At 51.5% G+C, this 21910-nt stretch overlaps 9 protein-coding genes across 9 annotated transcripts; 5 read left to right on the top strand and 4 right to left on the bottom strand.

Annotated features, from left to right (window-relative positions):
• Positions 1–2: 2 nt before the first annotated feature.
• On the bottom strand, positions 3–1319 carry BO79DRAFT_156141 (putative transcription factor Rap1; the record flags this gene model as incomplete). The annotated part of the gene is made up of 3 exons (XM_025678807.1): positions 3–857; positions 916–1156; positions 1252–1319. 3 exons carry the CDS (start codon positions 1317–1319, stop codon positions 3–5), a joined length of 1164 nt encoding a protein of 387 aa, XP_025536261.1.
• Positions 1320–2104: 785 nt separating this feature from the next.
• Positions 2105–6662, top strand: BO79DRAFT_239942 (uncharacterized protein; the record flags this gene model as incomplete). The annotated part of the gene is made up of 7 exons (XM_025684972.1): positions 2105–2193; positions 2247–2400; positions 2452–2485; positions 2525–3415; positions 3501–3530; positions 3712–3910; positions 4021–6662. 7 exons carry the CDS (start codon positions 2105–2107, stop codon positions 6551–6553), a joined length of 3930 nt encoding a protein of 1309 aa, XP_025536260.1. The 3' UTR covers positions 6554–6662.
• On the bottom strand, positions 6613–7812 carry BO79DRAFT_179488 (uncharacterized protein). The gene is made up of 3 exons (XM_025680039.1): positions 7595–7812; positions 7138–7524; positions 6613–7031 (listed from the first exon to the last, which is right to left on the bottom strand). The coding sequence occupies exons 1-3, from the start codon at positions 7608–7610 to the stop codon at positions 6754–6756; spliced, it is 681 nt and encodes a 226-aa protein (XP_025536259.1). The 5' UTR covers positions 7611–7812; the 3' UTR covers positions 6613–6753.
• Positions 7813–8496: 684 nt separating this feature from the next.
• On the top strand, positions 8497–9596 carry BO79DRAFT_210899 (uncharacterized protein). Its single transcript, XM_025682909.1, has 2 exons — positions 8497–8686; positions 8751–9596. The coding sequence occupies exons 1-2, from the start codon at positions 8641–8643 to the stop codon at positions 9353–9355; spliced, it is 651 nt and encodes a 216-aa protein (XP_025536258.1). The 5' UTR covers positions 8497–8640; the 3' UTR covers positions 9356–9596.
• Positions 9496–10457, bottom strand: BO79DRAFT_47706 (DNA-binding protein). The gene has a single exon (XM_025689306.1). The coding sequence runs from the start codon at positions 10326–10328 to the stop codon at positions 9582–9584; it is 747 nt and encodes a 248-aa protein (XP_025536257.1). The 5' UTR covers positions 10329–10457; the 3' UTR covers positions 9496–9581.
• A 1539-nt stretch (positions 10458–11996) lies between these two features.
• Positions 11997–13533, top strand: BO79DRAFT_210898 (uncharacterized protein). Its single transcript, XM_025682908.1, has 2 exons — positions 11997–12414; positions 12482–13533. The coding sequence occupies exons 1-2, from the start codon at positions 12250–12252 to the stop codon at positions 13187–13189; spliced, it is 873 nt and encodes a 290-aa protein (XP_025536256.1). The 5' UTR covers positions 11997–12249; the 3' UTR covers positions 13190–13533.
• Positions 13534–15485, bottom strand: BO79DRAFT_201209 (mannose-1-phosphate guanylyltransferase). The gene is made up of 4 exons (XM_025681551.1): positions 15257–15485; positions 15135–15191; positions 13847–15016; positions 13534–13789 (listed from the first exon to the last, which is right to left on the bottom strand). Exons 1-4 carry the CDS (start codon positions 15314–15316, stop codon positions 13763–13765), a joined length of 1314 nt encoding a protein of 437 aa, XP_025536255.1. The 5' UTR covers positions 15317–15485; the 3' UTR covers positions 13534–13762.
• A 1003-nt stretch (positions 15486–16488) lies between these two features.
• On the top strand, positions 16489–19020 carry BO79DRAFT_156107 (putative dynamin GTPase; the record flags this gene model as incomplete). The annotated part of the gene is made up of 3 exons (XM_025678806.1): positions 16489–18576; positions 18629–18770; positions 18827–19020. The coding sequence occupies 3 exons, from the start codon at positions 16489–16491 to the stop codon at positions 19018–19020; spliced, it is 2424 nt and encodes an 807-aa protein (XP_025536254.1).
• A 519-nt stretch (positions 19021–19539) lies between these two features.
• Positions 19540–21715, top strand: BO79DRAFT_179477 (lysine--tRNA ligase KRS1). Its single transcript, XM_025680038.1, has 3 exons — positions 19540–19847; positions 19952–21539; positions 21601–21715. The coding sequence occupies exons 1-3, from the start codon at positions 19632–19634 to the stop codon at positions 21609–21611; spliced, it is 1815 nt and encodes a 604-aa protein (XP_025536253.1). The 5' UTR covers positions 19540–19631; the 3' UTR covers positions 21612–21715.
• The last annotated feature ends 195 nt before the right edge of the window (positions 21716–21910 follow it).

Here is a 21910-nt window from a genome sequence, read left to right as displayed (position 1 = left end):
ATTCATAGGGTATCCAGAAGACCGGCCTCTCTGACCATGCTGAGGTACTCCCAGCGATTGTTGAAGGCCTCCGTCCCATGCTTCTCCATGACTCGTTGGATGCCTCGAGTCTCATTTCCTTCTATGCATTTGTCATCTTCAGGTGTCCAAACACCGGGCATATCATCCGGTATAGGTTTCCCTTCTACTAGGATAGCCAGGACCCTGTCAGCTAATTCTGGATCCATGCTGGTGCACCGCAGTGCTTGGTGTATTTGTTCCTCATGCTGAGCCTTTCCAGTATGAAGTCGTTCATCGATCCATGCATCGATATCCTGCTCCATATCTTCGTCTTCAGGATCATCATCCGAAGGCAAGAATGGGAGCTCTAGAAACAAAGGGTCTGGCTGTGAAGGCTGGTGTGGCTCCTTAGCTGGGGCCTTTGATTCCTGAGTGGCCCCACGTTCTCTCGCCTCCGTTGCCCCAAGAGTTGGTCTCTGGCCGTTGGATGCTGTCGCTGAATGTGATACTGCAGCCACTTTTGTTTGAGGTTCGGAGATGAAAGGGTCTGGAAGGTTGATATTGACTTCGGTAGCTCGTTTCTTCAGACTGGGCTTGTTGGGATTGTCTACATTTCCTTCCTCAGGAGTATCCTCAGAAGCCCGTTTCCTCTTCTTGTCATTTGTTTGGATGGCAGTAGATGCAGCCCTTGGTGTAATTCCTCCTCGAGGCTCAGACTGGACTGCGCGAGTAGCTACATTGGAGGGCTCAGCAGGTGCAGGTTGTTCTGTTGATTCTGGCATGCCACCAGGGCGTGGATGCCCCTTGAGCCTTTTGAGGTACCGATCCCGATATGATTGATACGTGTGCCTTGGATGCTAGCAAATGACACTTAGTATGCTTGTATCTTCACAGCTCAGAGGTGGTTCTTGATACCTTCTCGGCTAGCTCTTGATAGATCTTATTTCCTCTAATGGAAGCCTTAGGGTTTCTCTCGTGGGGTTGCATCCAATCCCAGAGCAACTGGTCATCTTCAAGAGTATAGGGGATCTTGTGGCCTCTGGTGGGAATGTTGGTAGCCCCTACGGGGCGTGCTTCAGAAGGCCCAGCTCTATAATCATCTAGATTCTGTAGCTTTCCCCGGCGGTGTGAGTCTTCGACATACTTGAAAGAGTACCTATAGCTTGTAAGTGTCCACTGGATGATAGAAGCCTGAAATAGTATGCACTAGTTTCCAGCGATGCGATAACACAAGTGAGTCAAGGATGGAACAGGGAGGAAACCTCACGTGTCAGCGGGTAAATTCTTTCTCTTATGGTCAACCAATCTGATATCTGCATCCTTCTCTAGCAGCCGTATAGTACCGCCGTTTTTCCATAGATAAATCAGTCACGCGTTCATACTAGTGATGTATAGTTGTAGTACCTCAATCAATTCTTTGAACCATCTCCTTTGGGGGATGTTGTGAGACAACCAGAACTGCTTCCCTTGAAAAAGGGGCGTTGTTGCCTCTCCTGATACACCACTGTCTCCTGTAGTGCTCGTTTCAGTCATTATAATCGTCAGGTCAAAGGCGCGAACGTTTTTAGTTGTAGACCCGCAGGTATACAGAAACACGATATCACGTGTTCACGTGTCCGCGCGTCAAGGACCCTAAACCACAGATAAGGTGTGCATGTGAAGGTATCAATTATTCAGAAAGAGGACTAGCGTTATCGATATATATGAAACCCATGCAAAGAGTCAGGTCACAATTAGAGTTGAGGAAGAAAGTACAGGTAAGGTTAATTTGAATGGATTAAAATCATGATGTTCAGTAGTTACGCTCATTTTTTCCCCTTTGGGCAATTACGTCACGTGCTTGTTACTCGCAAATAAATACCCGGTGGACACTTGGGCGGCAGCTTCAGCAACATGGCAATAGTGGTTGCAAGCAGGCGCGCCAAAGCCTGTCAACTGATGATGCCAGCTCTGATCTAAGCGACAGGGTGGCATTATCCTCTTTTCATAGCTCTGGCCTGCATTACTGCTCCGACTACGATTTTGCCCCGTACTAACAAGGCGAGGGAGACAACAGACTAATCCAAAGAAATTCCCCAAAGATACGATCAAGAACCTATTAACGATGGGAGCCATAAGAACTATTGCACTTGTGATCCTCGGGATCTCTGGGTTTGTTTTCGTGGCGCTATTCGGGAGACTCCCTGCGTTTCGGTAGGCTGCAGCATTTCGTTGTAAGGGCCGTAACTGATAGATGCTTCCTGTAGCAAAACCCCCATTGGTTGGCTGTATAGAGCTCTCTGGATACACATCCCTAATGGGCTTCTTTACCTTGACAGTTGGCTACTCAATGGCTGGCTGTCTCACTGCTGGACTTGTTCTGGTAGTTACATTTTGCACGAAAATCACCCGTTGATCCTTGTTAGTCCATGTGTCTGATATCCAACGGCCTCCTCTAACTCTGAATATTAGATATTCTTCTCTTCCCTTATGATTGCAGGGCAATGTATGTTCATCCCAACTGCTTGGCCTAGGATTTCCACAGTCCACCATATATGGATTCCGATCCTTGCCACCATGCCCTACGTTTTGCTGTATGCAAGCGTTACGACCAAGTCATTCATCACCCCAAAGAATTACACAGTTGAAATGGAACGCTATCCATACGATAAGGTCATATTTCACCCAGGACAGCGTTGTCGCACATGTCATATTGTCAAGCCGGCACGAAGTAAACACTGCAGCATCTGCAAAGCATGCGTTGCACGGCATGACCATCACTGCGTTTGGCTCATGAACTGTGTCGGACTTCACAACTACCACTATTTTCTCTCCATGATCTTGTCACTATGTCTCATGCTGATCTACGGCTCATGTCTGGGATACACTCTCCTGTATCAAACATACGACAGACTGATACCACCGGGCTCACCTTTGCGGACGACTCGGCAAACCTGGACTGGATTTTGCAACATATGGGCTGTAGTTATCGCTGCCGATATTCGCATTGGTGCTATTACCCTGCTGATGACCATGACAGCCCCATTGGCGGCAGCCTTCCTCGTGTACCACACCTACTTGATCTGGGCTGGCATGACAACCAACGAAAGCTCAAAGTGGTCAGACTGGAAAGAAGAGGTTGCAGATGGCATGGCTTACAAATCTAGCAAGGCCGAAATCTATGGCAGCTCACCCTTGTTGGCCGAGTACCAGAGTGCCCAGTCCTTTTGGCCAGTGAGTAGTGACCAGGTACTCATACTGACCGATGGTGAGCCGCCTAAGGCAGGATGCTTGCTATCGCGGGATTCCAATGAGATCAAGCAGCCGAGCAACAGGGACGCACCAGTAGACCGGAGGTGGGTTCAGGTGCAAAGTATGAAGGAGATTGACAACATCTATGATCTGGGATTTTGGAACAATCTGCGTCATGTCTTGGGTTTAGCCGTTCGGCCGAAGGTGGTCTAAGTAAATAGTTTGCTAACATCACTTGAATGTACATAAATTATGACTTGCTAAATAAGAATGCTTCACATTCACTGGCCCTCGTGCATGTACCTTGTAAGATTACCCGAAAAGGCAGTTGCCGGGACGGAGCCGGAAAAATTCCCCTCGACGGTTCAATGATTCTTTCTCCACCGAGCGTCCCTCATTGTCGTTATTCCCACACCCCTCCCCGACTATAAATTGCGCGGTCAACGCTGGATAGCTGCTTGTGCTACGAACCTTCACAAGCATCGTCAAAAATGGCCGACCGCACGGCAGCGGAGATCAAGCCGAAATGCACCCCCGCGGAGCTCATGTTGAAGGTCATTTTGACGGGGACCTTGAGCCACTACGAAACCCGCGGGATGATTGACGACAAACGCTTAGAACACATGCTCTCTGCAGGGAAGCAGATTCTATACAAGACACACCAGGAGAGCGATGTCAGGTACGACGATGTTTTTCTCTTGTCTTGAATCGGAGTCACCGTCCAGTGGCCCACCGTCTCTCCGCCACCTACTTCCACTCCTGCATACTGACCATTTTCTCGTGTTACAGACATAACCTTGGCCTATCACCGGATATCTGGCAAGGCTTCACAGACGTACTGACGAAGGCGATCCCGGTCCTTGAATCCCAATCGTTTGCATGGAAGAGCCCCCCGACGGCAAATTACGATCACTCCTCTTCGAACCTAATAGCCTACAATTACTTTTCGCTAGTCAAGGACATTGAGCGCCTAAATGATCTCTGTACGATTGCCCGTAACCTCCTCGCCACCACGAAGAAGGCGCAGAACATGGCGGCGGAGAAAGGTTTCGATCAGAGAATCTTAGCCCTGGTAGATACTTGCGTTAGAGTAACCGCGCGAGGGTTTGACGGGGAGACGAATGCAAGGAACGAAGAGCGCTGGCAAAAGGTTGTCAACCTTTACAAGCGCCTTCTTATCACTTGCTTGCAGTTCTTGCATAATTTCATCATGCACAACGAACAACGCAAGATGGTGCTATGGTTAGATTTGTTTGGGTACCACTCAACGGGCGACTCGAACATTATCCAGCCCAGGGAGCCCCTTGACCCCGCTTGCAGTCAGCAGGAAGGAATGGCGCCTATCGTAAAGACCGGAGAGAGGATAGTAAATCCCCCGATAAGGGCTCTTTACGACCAAACCGCAGAGGATCTGCTCTTGGAAACCATCTCAAACTTCCCGAGAGAGCCTGCCACCATCAAGGAAGAGGCAGCCATGTTGCTTCTTGCTAACATCAAGGATCACATGGAAAAGCTGCTTGGACGCGATTTGACTGCCATACAGGAAATGGGGAAGGATCCAGAACAGGTGAAGGAGATTCGCGCCGCTCTTACCGCCATACTCGGTGCAAAGGTTGATGGATGGTCTGATCTCCAGGACAGGGCTAAGGACCTACCTCCTGCTCTGCCAGAAGATGAGCCGCCTCGCAAGAAAGCGATTGTCACGATTGATCGCAGCGCAACGGCTGGATTCCCACGTGTCTGCTGGACCGATCTTCCCGATCTTGGAGATTACGGTGCGCTTTCGGGTGGCGATGCGACTGTGATGGAGGAAGATATGAGCATGCCGCGTTCAGCACAGTCAGCGGCAGAAACCCTGCAGGAGGCTAAAGACGAGCTGATGGCCCGGTTGCAGGAGAGCTCGCAGATTGGCGACGGTGATCAGGACTACGACACTGGTGATGCAGGCACGGTCGGTGACGATGACTCGCGAAGCTTGGAGGCTGTTGCAGACGGAAGTATGGAGGAAGAAGAGGAAGAGGACGATGAGGATGACGACGACTATCGTGGCCGGCCAGGCGACCAACAGCGGGGTCTCCTGACTGATATTCCACTCGTACTGGGCCCGGCAGAGATCGAGGCACTGCCAATGATCATCCAGGCTGGTATCGTGGATAGTTTCGGCTTGAAGGGTGGGGAGAGAAGTGGTTCGAGGAATATGCAGGCCCTCAGATGTCACATTTTGCTCACTCAGGAGACGGGTAGGAACCTGCTTCGCGAGCTGTTGATCTTCATCGCTGCCTGGGATCTCCCTGACGACGAACTCTACTTCAAGATGATGGTTCAGATTATGGACGCGGTCTTGAGAAATGGTTTGATGTCTCATGCATACTCCGATTTCGGCCAACCCAAGGACATCATTTCGCCCGCGCAGGCAGTGGTTGTCAAGATTCTCACGCATATCTTCCGAGCCAAGTACTCCCCTGCATCGGTTACAGGATCAACCCAGCCCAACGGAACAGCGACTAAGAACCCGGCCCCGCTTTCTAGAGTTGACATCCTTACTGTCCGGTACATCTTCACGATCTTCCGCGGCAACATCATTCCCGAAACTTGCGCTTTGATCTACCTGCAGGGCCAGATCCGAGCTGGGCGGGCTTTGCCTGAGGACTTCCCGCTGAATCTGTGGGACATGGAGCGGGTCTATGAGGGTGTTTACCAGTTCCTCGAGTTCTTTGCTGTGCTCACAGAGAACAACGACTGGAAGAATCTGTTGGTCAAGTGGGAGATTGTCTACGACCTAGTCACGTTAATCAAGGAGCTCGAAGCCAGCATTCCCAAGGGTCAGCTGAGCGCGCTCAACCTGGGACACAACAACCCCTCCAAGGAGCCCCAGCACACGGCTCCCGCGCCGGTTGCAGTTGAGCGCCCATACGATCCCGGTGACCCGGACCCGATTGATGCCCCCGGCTCTCGGGCTGAATCACCGCCAATCACCGAAGATCCGTCCGAGTTTGAATGGCGCAACCTCAAGAAACTCGTCGTGCTTGTTCTGTCGTCTCTTGTATGGAAGTGCCCCGAGGTGCAAGACCAAATTCGTCGCTACGGTGGTGTCGAGACCATCCTGTCCTGCACCAACTTTGATGCGCACAACCCCTACATCAAGGAACACGCCGTCATGTGCCTGAAGTTCCTACTGGAGGGCAACCGCGAGAACCAGAAGATGGTCGAGGAGCTCGAAGCGCGGGAAGTGGTGAAGGATGATGCAGGGATGTTGGAACGTAGCGGACTGGAGGCAGTCATCGACAAGGCAGGCAAACTGGCCATCCGCACAAAGGATTGAGCAGACAAGCGGTAGCATCATCGCCATTCTTTCATAACGTGAACATGTACAAAAATATACACTACATACAGTAAATAGATATTACTATGCCATACCCAAAACTATATGCACGCATTTTGCTTCCCACCACACAACCCCAACTCCAACACCAACCACGTTTACCCCCAAACACAACCCCAGTAAACAAACGAGCCAGCGAATCAAGCATACATCCCATCCCACTCCTCCTCCTCATCCTCCTCCGCCAACTTCCTCCTCGCCTCAACCTTCTCCCTCTCCTGCTTGGCGAAATCCGTCCGATCAAGCGGACAAGTCCCCCTAAGCCTCAACCACGGCCTCACGCATTCCAAATCAAACAAATGCGTCGGATGACACGGCAACCGCACCACAAGCGGGTACTGATCCTCCAAAAACGGGTTATTGCATATCGGGCAGACCTGAGAAGAGTTCAATTGCGTGCGGGGGACGCGATCAAGCACTACACAACCCACCAAGTAAACAGTTAGCCAAACCAAAACCAATTTATACCAAACACCGAAGTTGTTGGGATAACGGATGGGGGAAAAAGAGGGGTATCCACGCACTATCACAAAACTCCTCACTCGCGCCTTCCACCTCCCTAGGAGGCATTTCCGCCGTGCTAAGCAGACTCTGAATCATCGTTGTGAGGAGGTCGTTCTCGTCGCCGCCTTCCACTTCTCCGATCGCGCTGGGGATAGCTGTTCCGCCGCCGCCGCCGTCGCGGCGCATCACGTCCAATGCCTCGGCTAGGGAATAGAATGCTGCGCTGACGTCTCGGGGAACGGGGACGGCATGGGGACGATGGCGCGCTTCGTCCGGGGTGATTTCTGAGAGGGCGGAGAAGAAGGTTGAGAGGTCGGGACGACGGTGGCGGTGCGGGTTGGAGGGGGTTGTGCTGGTGTTGTTGTTGTTGGGGGTTGTGGTGGAGGGGTCGGTGGTGTTGTGTTCCACTGTTTTGGTTTTATTTAGTTGTTAGCGTTGGGGTAGGAGAGGTTTTAAATGGGAGTGGTGGATTAGTACCTTCGTAGGTGGACATGGTGGTGGTGTTGGTGTTGGTATTGGTGTAGGCGCGGGGTGGGTGAGGGGTAGTAGTCAGTTATGTGTGGGTTGGATCCCGGTGGGAGGAGGTGGTGAGTTGTTGATGATGCAACGGGGGAATAAGATTGGTGTTGTTCGTGAGAATGTGGAAAAGGTACCAGGTGCAGGATGATGGAAGAGAGAGGAGTTCAAGTATCAAGGGCGATGCGGAGGCAGCAGCCCGATAACGCGTTTTTGCAGTTTCGGCTGCGGAGAAATCCTCGGGGACGGGGCTTATCACGCTACTGCTGATGGTGTGCTGACCGCTATGAATTTGGACTGCTAATGACTTAAGTCATAGTCAATATGATAAGAAAATAATTAATAATTTGTTCCAGGTCTATTCCAGGTGTATGTTAAGCATTGATGGGCTTTGGAATCATCCACGACCAAGCATCCACGAATTCATTGTACACGTTCTATAATACATTGATGGATATCCTATAATGTACAGCGTAGCAACCCACGCTTACCTGGACTATACAAGTGATATATAGCAAAGAAAAGTTCAGAATTATACACAGTGATCCAGCATCACCCACGTATCCGACGCAGATCGGTCTAGATGCGGTATGTGGAATTCGACGCCTCACCAGCTTGGCGGGGTCCTCGAGCGACCTTCGAGCAAGCAGTCGACAAGTGTCAACTAATGCGAGGCAAATGCAGGAGACAGCCCAATATGGGACCTGGCGAGAGATAGGGCAACATCGTGAATGCCATTCAAGCCCAGCTTCACTTCAACCCTGACGAACCTGACATAAGCAACCCGGCCCGTGTGCCAGTTCCAGTATTTTTTATTTTAAAAAGGGAAGAGATCCCCCCCCCTCCCTCCTCCAGCTTTGACCCCAGAATCTCGGTGCGGGACCCCCCAACCCGCCCAAGGTTCTCCGTCAAAGGACAAACACAAACATTCCCCCGTTCATGCATTGCACCACGGCTGCCCTCCCAAGTCCACAGAAAACGGTCCTAGTACCGTTCTGCGCGCAATCATGACAAAGCGCAAGGTGTATTTGGACATGGAGGACTTTCATAAAGGTAAGTTCTTCGCGGTGCTACCTCAGGGGCTAACGATCGTTTCTAATCCATAACGCGCTTCTAGCGTTGAGACTGTTGGATGCCAAACTCGGCACAGATCCCATGATCATGGCCTTCGCTCCCATCCGGATGATCGTGGCAGGGGGCTTTTTCTCTGTAATGTACCTGAAGAACAGAAAGACAACTACGGACATGGACTTCCTGCTTGACCCGGAGTGGGCCAACGATGAGGATATCAAGGTTCCGTTGCAAAAGTCCATCCGGGAAGTCGCCAATGAGGCTCACTACATGGAGGACTGGGCCAACGAAGATGTGGGAGTGTTCGTTACAGAGAAGACGCGGAAGATCCTGATGGAGGACGCCATCAAGCAAAATATTGTCCTCTGGGCCAGTGGCACCCTGCTCGTATTTGCAGCACCTGTGGAATGGGCGCTGGAGCGGAAGTTGCGCCGCATCTACTGTGCGGAGAGGGGGCGCAAAGCGGAGCTTGATCTGGCCGATGCCGTTGCAATGCTCAAGTTCATGAAAGAGAGGAAGGGGGGTAAGCTGGATAAGGAGTACTGTCGCACACTGAACAAGAATGGCTTTGACGTCATGCCAGACGTCGAGACCATGAACTGTGTGGCTGCTGCTTACAAGGCAACCTATGGCGAGGATGTGTTTCTTTGAAGCCATCTCAGTCCCTTGCAGGTGGGAGTTGAGTAATTGCTCCAAGTGCGGCATGATTCAGGTCCATGTAGTTTGAAAGGCTGTCGCCGACAGTCGGGTTGCGCAATGGGCTCGCTATGAACTCTCGACTGTACTTGGCAAGGAGTTACGTGCACACCGCCAGATGGTGAAGCGGATGGTCCCCTTACTTTCGAGACAAAAAACGTGGTAGCGTAGGGCTTGCGGTTCAGATCGTATAAAGCCAGCCAACATTCGTAATGATGTTGCGGCGCGCGAAGATTTTATTCAATCCGCCGTCCTCTAAGACGAGTTTTCCTTCCAATATGTAACGTCCGGGTAATCCGTCCAAGTCGCTGGCCGAGAGCGCCGGAACAGAGCCCGTCCATGCAGGACCTATCAGCGGTGTATACGGGGGCCACGGGTCGTCTTCCGTCTTTCGGATGATGTGCTTGCGGTTCCGACGCATTCCTAGACTTAGACGCCAATTAAACGCAACGACAAGTTCCTCAACGAGACATGCGATGATGGCATAGCGCACGGGATCTTCGTCCCTGGGGTCGCTGATCGACTGTAATGACCACCCCTTCTGATACCAAAAGTATTCAGTTTCGGTGCCTAAAACCTCGTATACACCAGATGCCATAGCTTCGTACATTCTATACAAACATCTCAAGGGGGTATCGCGAACGCGCCAAATCGGTATGCTCTCCAGGTCGATCATATTGTCGTGGCGAAGAAGAAGCAATTCTTCGTTTCCGATCATTTCCGCCGCCGGCATAACGTCGGACACGGGGAATTTCCACGAAGGAAACGGAATAAAAAGGCGTACCAGAGCCCAGACCGGGTGTCTCTCAAATGCCCGTAGTCTTGTCAGGCTGCCGCGTAGGTTTAATGGCGAGCGCCATGTGCGAAGCCGATGAATCCATTGTCGAATCCTTAGCGAAAGGGGCTTCTTGCGGCGGGGCGGCGGCATCTTCGTCTGTCTATCACGAGAAGCCGATTAAGAGTTAGAGATGATTGGTGTTGATGGGATAGACCCAGGATGGTTGAGGTTAACGAAGACACTCCATGCTTGTGAGGGTAATGTTCTGAAGACGAGGAGACGAAGAGTGAATTATAGAAAGTAAGGACATGTTTACTGCATCGGTTGGCGCCGACCGGCGAACAGGCGGTCAAGCATGGCACTACCGGTGCACGGACCATTCTGGGTGCCAGATGAGATCATCACATGCACCCTCCACTTCACCTGCAGCTGCTATAAAGCCCGTCTTATTGTTTCTTTGCTTCCCAATGCCAGATCCGCGCAAAGCGCCTAATGATTGCATGATGATATAGCCGGCATACAATGTAACTTCCTCATACCCCAATAGTACAGTGGACCAATCGAAATCGGACGGTTGAGAGAGGATGCCACGAATGTGTCACAAGACAGGGCCAAGATTGTATTCCCTGCGCTGTTTGATGCGTGCTTGAACCTCATGATCTAGTAGTATATATTTCGCCCAAAAGGACCGTCTCGAGTATATAACAGCGACAGACGGGGGTTTGAGTAAGAATGTAGAAGACCGTCAGTTTCAAAGGCGAGCTCTAGACCGTCTCTGTCACTCTGGACTGAAAAGAATCGCCCTTGAACTTGAGGAAAGCCTCGAGTATACCAGAGCGTCAAATCCACTTCCACCTTGACAATCGCCCCAGAAAATCTCCGCAAATGCCAGACAGCATACTCGGATGGCTAGCAGTTGAGCAAGTTTAGTGTAGGGACTGCCTCCATTGGCTCGCCCTAGATTGCGACACGTCTTCTCACTGTGGAAGCGAAACGTGTCTTAGTGTTCTGATGTTGCTCAATATGTCTAAGGTTTGACAAGACAGAATGGAGTTGACTTAACACCGTATGCATAGAAACAATCATTGCAGAATACTTCAGATCGATACGAATGCTGTATCCACGATGCTGTGAAGTGGCGGCATCCCGCAGGTGTGTATTGTGGGGGAGTACCTAAAAAGAATGACACGAAACAGCTAGATTAGAGCATCAACAGTTCTTTCAATAAATTTGGGAGCTACTGTTGGTAGCTTGATGTGGAGAGCTTCTCATTAGTATTGTTATCCCCAACTAGTAACCAAGAAACATACTAAGTGATTCATCAATGAGTTAAAAAACAAAACATCTTGCATCTATAAAGCTCTAGCATCCTGCTTTCATGAACAAGTGAATTCAAGATCACGCATGGTGTATTCATAGATAACATGGTGTAGTAAGTAGTAATAGTAGTAGTGAAGATGCCCACTGGGTTCCTGGGTGGATCCATGGACCAATTGGGCAGATGTCAGGCACGTGTCAACTGTCCTCCACAACCACACCAAAATGAACTCATACCAGGCTAACAATCTTTTAAAGGAGCATCAGCATCAGCATCAGCATCACTATCACGTTAGATTAACGGGTGGCCTGGGGGAGGCTGGAGAACAAGTTAAACTTCACACTGGCCCACAGGTGAGACGCCAACCGCGAGCCACGCACAGTTACCGGGGCAGATTCATCAGCAGCGGCGTCATCCTCCCCCGAACCGCTTCTTTCTTTAGCAACACCCGCAGTGGAGTCGCGATCGTCCACCACAGCGAGGCTTTGCTCTTTGCATGGCAACTCTCGTCCGTTTGCCTTTTGACTTTTCTCCTGTTTGTTGTCATCTCTCATTTTCCCTCACTTTCTGTTTCTCTTCCTTCCTCCATCCATTTGGTACATGAGAATATCTCAACATCTATCGCGCTGCAATCATATCGCAGCGGATCGACATCTTAATTGCTTATCGACGACTTGGATTCTCGATCTCATTCCACCCCACACCCACACCCGCCGCGATTGGGATAAGCTTCATCCCCAGCGCATCGCCAACATGCGGTCCAGAGCATCAGTCAAGCCATCCCAATACCCCCCGATTCCATTCCATACCATTCGCTTGTTCGGCCTGATTTCCACCTTCATTGTGGGCATTATCTTGGCCGTATTCATCAACCAACTGCATAGCAACAACTACAAGCTCCCGTGGGCTTTCCTAATCGTAAGGCAACCACATTACCCACCATCTATGCTATACACTTCACTAACACCCCATCTCAACTCATCAGCTCCTCATAGCCACCGTCTTCTCCCTCCTAAACTATATCCTCACCACCCTAACCCACTGCTGCTATGGCCTCTCTCCGCGCCTCAACCTCGTCACCAACAGCATCGTCCTTGTCCTCTGGCTCATCGCCCTCGGCCTCCTAAGCTGGAGCATGTCCCACACCATCCTAACGACCTGCAACGCAACCTACTGGGGCACTTCGACCGGCATCAGCGTCTGCAGGATCTACAAGGCCCTCTTCACCTTCACCATCGTCGCTGCGACATCCCACATCGCCGCCGCCACTCTGGACGTCATCGTCTACCGCCGCCAAACCCGCCTGGGCCAGTACGACCCCATGGCCAGCAGCACCGCTCTCAACGACTACAAGATGCACAACCGCGACAGCAGCATCATGTCCGGCGGCGTTGGTCCCTACCCGCCCGATGAGGCCGACCACCCCTATTACGCCAATCACCCCCAACAAGAACCCCTGTACCAGCACGCCCCGGAGCCGTTGTACCATCCCAGCCAGCGTATGCCGCCCCCTCCTGCGTATGGGGCTGGCTCGTTGGAGCAGCACCATGCCGATGAGGCGGAGGAGTACTCCGATGCGGCTCCGGTGCAGGGACGTCGGAAGCCAAGGGTGAGGTTTAGTGCTTACGGGGGTACTGCGGGTTATAGTCAGCCAACGGAGCAGACGAGTTATGATCCGGCTGCGTATCGGTGAATGGTTGTGTAGGGGTTGGGTGTACGCGTTCCACGAATGCAGAACGGTCACGCGACCCTGTTGGGACGATCATCTGCGTGTTGTCTCTGCGTGAGAGCCAAGTCAGCTTATCTTGGCTTTTTCATGCCCTTCAAACTGAACTGATGTGTTACGATCTTGCATTGTAAAATGGGTATAGTTCCTTGACTTCTGAATAGGCTCATATGCTGGCGGGCGTAATGCAGGAATTTTTTACTCTTCTTTTATTTGTCTTCAGCGATAATGCCATTTGTTCTGGTTGTTATATGACTTGGATAGCTTAGCATTAGATACCTGAATGCCTTATAGCAAGTACTTGGCCGATAATCCAGCTATGAACAGATATTAGCATATTATTTGGGAGATGTCCACGGACACATGATTAATTCATTCATGGTCCGTTTCTAGGTTGGAGCTAGATCTAAGCACGTAGTTTCGGCAATCCGACCGCCAACAAGGGCCTAGCCAGAATGGTCAAAGGGACCAAGGATAGAGGGAAAGAGAACAGATATCACATAATATGCATGTCACATCCAAAAACGTCACATGTTCCTTTTACATGATAACCTCGTTGGCGACGTCCTGGGAATATTGTTAGCCTCATGTTTCGAGATGATGTGGATGGATGGGGTTACATACGCGCTTCAATTCTTTAAACGGCAGGCACACACAGTTCTGTACCCGTACCTCGTCACCCACGGCACACTCCTTGCCCAGGATAGTGATGCTTTGGACCTTGATGCCGTGCTTGACAATGCTGGTCGAGTGGCTGCCCGTGGGGATCGGGGTACCCTCAACACGGGCCCAGGCACCAACGCGGCTGCTCCAGCCGATGATCGAATGCATCACGCATGCATCGTGCTTGATTTCGGCGTCTTCCAACACGATCGAGTCCTTGATACGAGCGCCTGCGCCCACGACCACACGGGGTCCAATGGAAACGTTGGGGCCCAACTTCGCTGTCGGGTCCACTGTTGCGGAGGGGTGGATGTAGACTGGGGGCACGATGGCAGCGGAAGGAGGGGTCAGTTCGTCAGATCCGGCCTGGAAGGCCTTCTGGAGGTAAAGGGCGTTGGCGGGGACGGCGGAACCGGCCGTCTTGATCTGGCGCCAGAAATCTTTCGTCTCGTGGACGAAGAAACGGTTGCTGTCGGCCAGATCGGAGAGGATATCCTGTTCCAGACGAAGGACTTCGCTCTTCTCTGCCTCGTCCTCCGCTGCGATGAAAGAGGACTCCAAGTTCTCGGACGAAGGGTATGACAGCAGGCGAGGGCGGGTGGTACGGCGCTTGATAGCACTGCGGATGGAGGGGAAAATGCACTCGGTGGCGAAGAGGTAGACACCGCAGTTGATGAGGTTGGAGATGTGCGACTCAGGCTTCTCAACGTAGTGCAGAACCCGTCTGGTATGGGAATCGGAAACAATGCAACCGAAGTTGGTGGCGGCATCGTTGTTGACTCTTGTTCCGAGGATGACGGCCTCCGCATCCTTCTCCTCGAACAGCTTGAGCATCTCGCCAAGGGGGAAGGAGCAGCAGACGTCAGCGTTGAGGACGAAGATGCGCTCGGGCTTGCCCTTCAGGATGGCATCGCGGAAATGGTAGAGACCGCCAGCGGTGCCCAGAGCCGTATATTCACGCAAGTATTGCATCTTGAACTGAGGGAACTCCTTGGCGGAGTCCTTAATGAAGTCGCGGAAGACAGTTTCATCGTAGTAGCCGACGAGGATGACCTCACGAATATCGGGGATCTTGGCGAGAGCTTTCAGGCAATGGTGGATTATAGGATGACCGGCGACTTCAAAGAGGGGCTAACAAGGAATCCAAGTTGTGAGTAGCGGCGACAAAGCTTGCGGGTGACGGAATCGAGGGTTGGTGCGGAGGGGTTCATGAATTGCGGGATAGCTAAGGCAGAGAGGGGCAACCAACCTTGGGCATGTCAAGGGACAGAGGCCTGAAGCGCGTTCCTCTAGACGGACCTCCGACCTAAGTAAGGCAAAATTCCGTCAGCAAGATTGATACAGGAGGCAGAAGTCACTAGCGTCACATACCAAGATCACAGCCTTGGTGGAGGCCACGTTGGTGTGCTCCCGCACTGGAACTTGAAGCATTGGAAAGGTGGGGGGTATATAAGTGGGGGTTGGTGTTCAGGAATGAAAACTGAGGCCAAATCTCGAGCACAGACAAATTGATAGATTAGAATCCGTAAAGATTTTGGGAAAAGGAACGAGGGGAAAAGACGCAGGACAAGGCCGAGGGGGAGCGAGCAGTAAGTTGTTGTCCAGGCCCACCGCCAGCTCTCCTTAAGTCTTAGCGCTCTCCGGAACAGGTCAGGAGAAAGAGAGAGCCTGAGAGAGTGACACGGGACTGAATTGATGGATTCAGGTGCCATTGGTTGGCTGGCGGCACCTGACTGGCTGACTCCTCTCCACCGCTTTCAGCCTGGGGTTTCCACTTTTCTCGGGACCATGATCTCTCTCCATCTATCTACTTACTTCCTCACCTTTGGTACTACGGTGTACGGAGTACTATCATATTACTTATAGCTTACTGGGTTGGGAGCGTAATTCATTGAAAAAGGATAGATCAACTCACTTGCAGCTCCGACATCATCACATACTTTTTTCAAACAGTGGCTGCTTCTCGATACTAACCCAGTCCTCCAATCATGTCCGACAACACAGCAAATTTTCCCGATTTGGCTTCGTTTCATGCTGCTGTCAGGGTTCCTGCAGATGTTAAATTGACCTCTCTGGCACAATCTTTCTATAGATCTCACTCTATTTTTGCCGTGTTTACACATCCATTCACTCTATATTTCTGTTGGTAAATTGATCATGGCCTGCATCTCTAGTTCTCGCTTGGACTCAAAACCTGCTTTGCCCCCTACCATTCACTGGAAAAGAAGTGCTTCATAACACTCCCCTCCCAACGTCAAATCTCTTCTTTCTTCTCAACTAAACTTTGTCTGTTCAAAACTTCTGTACTTCTATCACACAGCCAGGCTTTCAATAGCACAGTTTTCTCCATTAGTCTGAGATTCTTCTCGTCTCATTGTAACTCTCTGTTTCTCACTTCACTCACGCTCTTTCGATCCCATCAAGTCTCTAATCTCCTAGGCTCCTACGGACGGTTTATGTCATTACTCACCCTGGAGATACGACGGACCCCATTCAGCAACCAGACGGCTGAACGAGAAAGTATACCTCCCAGTGAGTCCTACTGACCGATTTAACTTTCAACCATCACTTACACCTTCTTAGCTGTCTCCCAGGCTAGCAAGATGGCTCCTCCCGAAGCCCTCGATGTGGACTCCATAGATCTGATTGCCAGCGACATGAAGGAGCTTGTCCGGAAAATCCAGGACCTACGCCACATCGGAATTGAGGACAAGATGATTGTGTTACCAAAAATCTGCGTCATTGGTGACCAGAGTGCCGGTAAAAGCTCTTTGATCGAGGGAATGAGCGAGATCAAGGTGCCACGAAGCGCGGGAACATGCACCAGATGTCCAATGGAGATCAATCTCTGTGAGGGGGAGCCTGACCAGCCCTGGACTTGCAAGGTCTTCTTGTCGCGGAAGTACATGTATGATGCCTCTAAGAAGATCGGTAAGATTTCGAAGAAGTCTCAGTCCCTCGGGCCTTGGCTGGAGCAAGAACAACAAGAAGACGAGCTTTTCACAACACTGACAGACAAGCTCGACCTCGTCGAAGTGATTAGATGGGCGCAGCTCGCCATTTTGAACCCAGGCAGACCTTCCAGCGAATATTTGCCCGGGCAAAACAGTGAAACAGATCCTGATTATTGTCAAGTGAAATTCTCACCCAACGTCGTGCGCTTGGACATTGCTGCGCCGGGTTTTCCTAACTTATCATTCTATGACTTGCCCGGTGTTATCAGCCAAGCTGAGCAGGAAGAAGAACGCTATCTTGTTCATCTGGTCGAGAACCTTGTCAAGCATTACATTTTGCAGAAGCACTGTATAGTTTTACTGACGTTGCCGATGACGAATGATGCCACAAATTCAAGCGCTGCAAGGATCGTACAAACCACCTCTGGAGCAAACGCAAGGGCAATGGGTGTTCTGACCAAGCCCGATCGCATTCAGACAGGAGAATCTTATGCTCAATGGATCGAAATACTCGAAGGAGACAAGTTCTCGCTTGGCCACGGTTACTTTGTTGTTCGTAACAACCCCGACCCCGCGGTCGAGCACTCCGTCGCTCGGGAAGAGGAAGAAGCCTTTTTTGCGGGAGAGCCCTGGGCCACTGATCTGGCTCTTTATCGAGACAAGTTTGGGACCCGAAATTTACAGGCGACACTCTCCTCTCTGCTTCTTGAGCAGATTCAAGGATGTCTACCGGACTTTATTGAGAAGATTAATGCCAAAGCAGAGAGAATTGAGGATGAGCTCCGGACTCTCCCAGACCCGCCCTCTGCGAATGTTCCATATATTATTTGTGGAAAGTTAAACCAGCTGAAGGAGCAAATTCGCGCTCATATTGATGGTGGGTCAGCAACTTACCGCATGCCGAAGTTATGGTCGCATATTGCCATGGATTTCAAACGAGCCCTGATTACGACTCGGCCCACTGTGAGAATGCTCTCTCCAAGTGATAAGTTCCCTGGCCCGACGGACCGCGATGCAGAGGGGAGCGATTCAGACTGTGAGATGACAACGGTCCCGCAGCCAGTCAAACGCAAGTCACCAGGGGAGCCTGGAAATATCTCAAGCGTACCAGAAGCGAGACAACAGCCAAATCCAGCTACAACCGGGATCAGAAATGGATTGTACTGGACAGACCATTTCGCCAAGTTCAACGCTCCGGCCCTGACGTTTACATGGGAGATGATTCGCGAAATAAACGAGGATTCGTATCGAGCTGGACTGCCGGATCAGACGGACCCGAAAGCCATTGAGATCATGAACCAGATGAGCGTGAAGCACTGGTACGACCCCCTGTCAGTGTTCCTGGTTGCCACCTATCGCCTTGTCCGGGAGATGCTGCACAGGCAGCTAAATGAAGTCTTTCTGCAATATCATCAGACGGGTCTCTATCGAGAACTCAAGCGAATCATTGAGAGCTTTTTGTATAAGCTACGAGCTGCTCATTTCGAGCATGCGCAGGAAAGCTTCAGCATTGAGTATAACAAACCATTTACCATGGCACTTTCGGCATTGGACCAGTCAATCAAGTCTGCTTACAGCTTTCTTGCGGAGAGGCGGCGTTTTGCTCGTGCTGGGTCCTACCTTGATGCTCAGGGAAAGTACCCTAGAGGAGACGCCCGACGGGAAGCTGAGCTTCGAAAGCTTACAGATGCCGAGCTGGGGCGCGACCAGTTCTCGCAGGAGCTGACCATGATGGCGGTAAGTTGATCCCATGCCAAAGCCTCGACTATAAACTAACTGCCCTGGCCAGACGAGTCGCGGGTACTACGACTTGGCGAGTTCGCGGTTCGTTGATTCAATATGCCAGAGCGTACACACTAAATTGTTCGCAAAATGCCGTGACGATCTCATCAAGGAGATCGAAAGAGAGCTTTGTATCTTCGATGAAAACGGTACGTTTCACTCATTCTATCAGGAGTTATATACTAAGATATTTTCTTGCCTTCAGCACTGGAACGTTGCCTAGAGCTGATGGAGGAGGACCCCGACCGCCAGAGACGCCGGCAATTCCTTCTCAGAGAAAAGGAGCGAATCGATAAAGCCCAGGAGTGGCTAAAGCTAGCGAGGAAAGAGGATGATCAGGAAGACCAATTCGAGAATGTGAGGATTAAATCCCAGCCTCCCGACGATTGGACTACTTGATTGCAGCTTGACGAGGTGTTGTGAGCATTTTCCTGTCCGCAGTGCGTGGTTACAACAGAATCTACTTTGGTGATCAAATGTATTAGGATGGTAACTGGACTAAGTGAGTGGGTATGCTGGAAAAAGATGCAGTTGAAGCTGGAATAGTGATGGATGATGGAGGGATTGACCGCAAGCATCGAGGCGGGGTATGGAACCCCACTTTGATGCCCTAAGCCCTAAACCCTGCTTGCGATAGACTCGAATGGTGTATGGCAGCGTGTACCCAATGGTAAAGGAGAGATGTCAGATAGAAAGATTAACAGCTCTAGAATGCAAAATAATGGGGAAACTCGGTACTTTTTGCTAGATTTCCGCAATGATGATAAACAGGAGGCCGAGTCCAAAGAACAGACGATTACTTAAGGACTGGCTGGGCGGGGGGGAAGCTGCCCCTCGCGGTGCCCAATGAGGATCGCGGGCGGCGACTCCCGCCCAAAATTCTCGCTCCCTCCGACTTCAGCCCACCATCTTGTGTGTCATCGATCGATCCCTCCACTTACCTTTCTTTCCCTTCTCATCGTCTTGTTCCCACGGTGATTGAGACTGAGCAATTACCCCCGTCCATCACCATGGCTGATAACAACGCTGTTAAGGAGGCCGAGGCCTCCATGGCCAACCTCCTCCTCGATGAGGTGACCGGCGAAAAGGTCTCCAAGTCCGAGTTGAAGAGACGCCAGAAGAACCGTGAGAAGGAGGCCAAGAAGAAGGAGAAGGAGGCCGCTGCTCCTCCCAAGGCCGAGAAGAAGACCTCCGCCGAGGATGAGGAGGCCAACCTCACCCCCAACGTGAGTCATTTTTTGCCCATTCGTAGCTGGGGGGCGCTTCTTTGTGTGGTGTCGGGGGATTCATTGTCGCATCTCTGCTAACATCCCCGCTCATTTCTGTACAGCAATACTTCGAGATCCGCAGCAAGAGAATCAACAAGCTGCGCGAGACCAAGAACCCCGACCCCTACCCCCACAAGTTCCAGGTCACCGACGATCTGCGCAAGTACCTCACTGATTATGAGGGTCTCGCCAAGGGCGAGCAGAAGCCTGAGGTCGCTGTCCGCATCGCCGGTCGTATCTACACCAAGCGTGCTTCCGGCGCCAAGCTGATCTTCTACGATATCCGCGCCGAGGGCGTCAAGGTCCAGGTCGTCGCTCAGGCTCAGCACGCCACTGGCGACGTGCCTTTCGAGGCTCAGCACGAGCACCTCCGCCGTGGTGACATCGTCGGTATCGTCGGTTTCCCCGGTCGTACCAGCCCCAAGAACCGTGCCGACGGCGAGCTGTCCATCTTCGCTACGGAGGTGGTCCTTCTTTCTCCTTGCTTGCACGCCATCCCGTCCGAGCACTTCGGTCTGCAGGACAAGGAGCAGCGCTTCCGCCAGCGCTACCTGGACTTGATCATGAACGACAGGTCCCGTAACGTCTTCGTCACCCGTTCAAAGATCGTGCGCTACGTCCGCAACTTCTTCGATAACCGCGACTTCGTCGAGGTTGAGACTCCCATGATGAACGCCATTGCTGGTGGTGCCACCGCCAAGCCCTTCGTTACTCACCACAACGACCTCGACATGAACCTGTTCATGCGTGTTGCTCCCGAGCTGTACCTGAAGATGCTGATCGTCGGTGGTCTCGAGCGTGTGTACGAGCTTGGTCGTCAGTTCCGTAACGAGGGTATCGACCTCACCCACAACCCCGAATTCACCACTTGCGAGTTCTACTGGGCTTATGCCGATGTTTACGATGTCATGAACCTGACCGAGGAGCTGGTTTCCGGTCTCGTGAAGCACATCACCGGTGGCTACGAGACCACCTTCCACACTCAGTCTGGCGAGACCTACAACGTCAACTGGAAGGCCCCCTGGCGCCGCGTGGAGATGATCCCCGCTCTTGAGGAGGCTACTGGCGAGAAGTTCCCTCCGGGTGACCAGCTCCACACCGCCGAGACCGGCGAGTTCCTCAAGCGTGTGCTTAAGAAGACCGGTGTTGAGTGCTCTCCCCCGATGACCAACGCTCGCATGCTCGACAAGCTGGTTGGTGAGTTCATCGAGGAGACTTGCGTCAACCCCACCTTCATCACCGGCCACCCCCAGATGATGTCTCCTCTGGCCAAGTACCACCGCAAGAACGTCGGTCTGTGCGAGCGTTTCGAGGCTTTCGTCTGCAAGAAGGAGATTGTCAACGCCTACACCGAGTTGAACGATCCGTTCGACCAGCGCCTGCGTTTCGAGGAGCAGGCCCGCCAGAAGGACCAGGGTGACGACGAGGCGCAGATCATCGACGAGAACTTCTGTACCAGCTTGGAGTACGGCCTGCCGCCCACTGGTGGTTGGGGTATGGGTATCGACCGCCTGGTCATGTTCTTGACGGACAACTACAGCATCAAGGAGGTTCTGGCCTTCCCCTTCATGAAGGAGGACAAGACTGCACATGATACCAAGCCCGCCGCGGAGGTGGTTGGCATTGAGCCTCAGGCTGAGGAGGGTATTGGTGAGTCCACCATTTTTATTTCTCCTGAGAAAAGAAACGAATAGCTAACGGACGATTACAGCCCACAAATAGATAAATGTGACGAACTGATTATTAGATGTTAGTATTTTCTGATGACTAGTTGCATGGTATTCGGATGTCAATGAAGAAATGCATAAAATGATTATAGATGCGAGATGTAGTAAATATCTTTTTTTTTCTCTTCTTATATGCCTACCTTATCCCTCTTATAGTATTTACCCCACTAAATATAGCAATGTCCCCCATGGAAGTCAATTAAAGAAAAAAAAAAAAAAAAAGAGAGAGAGAATGGCTTGTTGAAATCAGCCACAAGCAGGACAAGAGCGGTATCCCCTTTCGGGACCGCAGTC

This window comes from Aspergillus costaricaensis (assembly GCF_003184835.1).
Source record: "Aspergillus costaricaensis CBS 115574 unplaced genomic scaffold BO79scaffold_32, whole genome shotgun sequence".
NCBI classification, from domain to species: Eukaryota; Fungi; Ascomycota; class Eurotiomycetes; order Eurotiales; family Aspergillaceae; genus Aspergillus; species Aspergillus costaricensis.
Note: the sequence above shows the minus strand (reverse complement) of the source record. Positions and strands in the feature narration are given on the sequence as shown.

Excerpts from the sequence above, each read along its gene's own strand:
- BO79DRAFT_179488 (XM_025680039.1), bottom strand. Across the intron at positions 7,032-7,137 it reads GAGTGAGGAGTTTTGTGATA|TGCTTGATCGCGTCCCCCGC; the intron begins GTGCGTGGATAC and ends TGGGTTGTGTAG.
- BO79DRAFT_179477 (XM_025680038.1), top strand. The coding sequence starts at position 19,632 with ATGGCTGATAACAACGCTGTTAAGGAGGCCGAGGCCTCCATGGCCAAC. Across the intron at positions 19,848-19,951 it reads AGGCCAACCTCACCCCCAAC|CAATACTTCGAGATCCGCAG; the intron begins GTGAGTCATTTT and ends ATTTCTGTACAG.
- BO79DRAFT_210899 (XM_025682909.1), top strand. The coding sequence starts at position 8,641 with ATGACAAAGCGCAAGGTGTATTTGGACATGGAGGACTTTCATAAAG. Across the intron at positions 8,687-8,750 it reads CATGGAGGACTTTCATAAAG|CGTTGAGACTGTTGGATGCC; the intron begins GTAAGTTCTTCG and ends ACGCGCTTCTAG.
- BO79DRAFT_210898 (XM_025682908.1), top strand. The coding sequence starts at position 12,250 with ATGCGGTCCAGAGCATCAGTCAAGCCATCCCAATACCCCCCGATTCCA. Across the intron at positions 12,415-12,481 it reads TCCCGTGGGCTTTCCTAATC|CTCCTCATAGCCACCGTCTT; the intron begins GTAAGGCAACCA and ends TCAACTCATCAG.
- BO79DRAFT_47706 (XM_025689306.1), bottom strand. The coding sequence starts at position 10,328 with ATGCCGCCGCCCCGCCGCAAGAAGCCCCTTTCGCTAAGGATTCGACAA.
- BO79DRAFT_201209 (XM_025681551.1), bottom strand. The coding sequence starts at position 15,316 with ATGCTTCAAGTTCCAGTGCGGGAGCACACCAACGTGGCCTCCACCAAG. Across the intron at positions 15,192-15,256 it reads CCACCAAGGCTGTGATCTTG|GTCGGAGGTCCGTCTAGAGG; the intron begins GTATGTGACGCT and ends TGCCTTACTTAG. Across the intron at positions 15,017-15,134 it reads TGTCCCTTGACATGCCCAAG|CCCCTCTTTGAAGTCGCCGG; the intron begins GTTGGTTGCCCC and ends ATTCCTTGTTAG.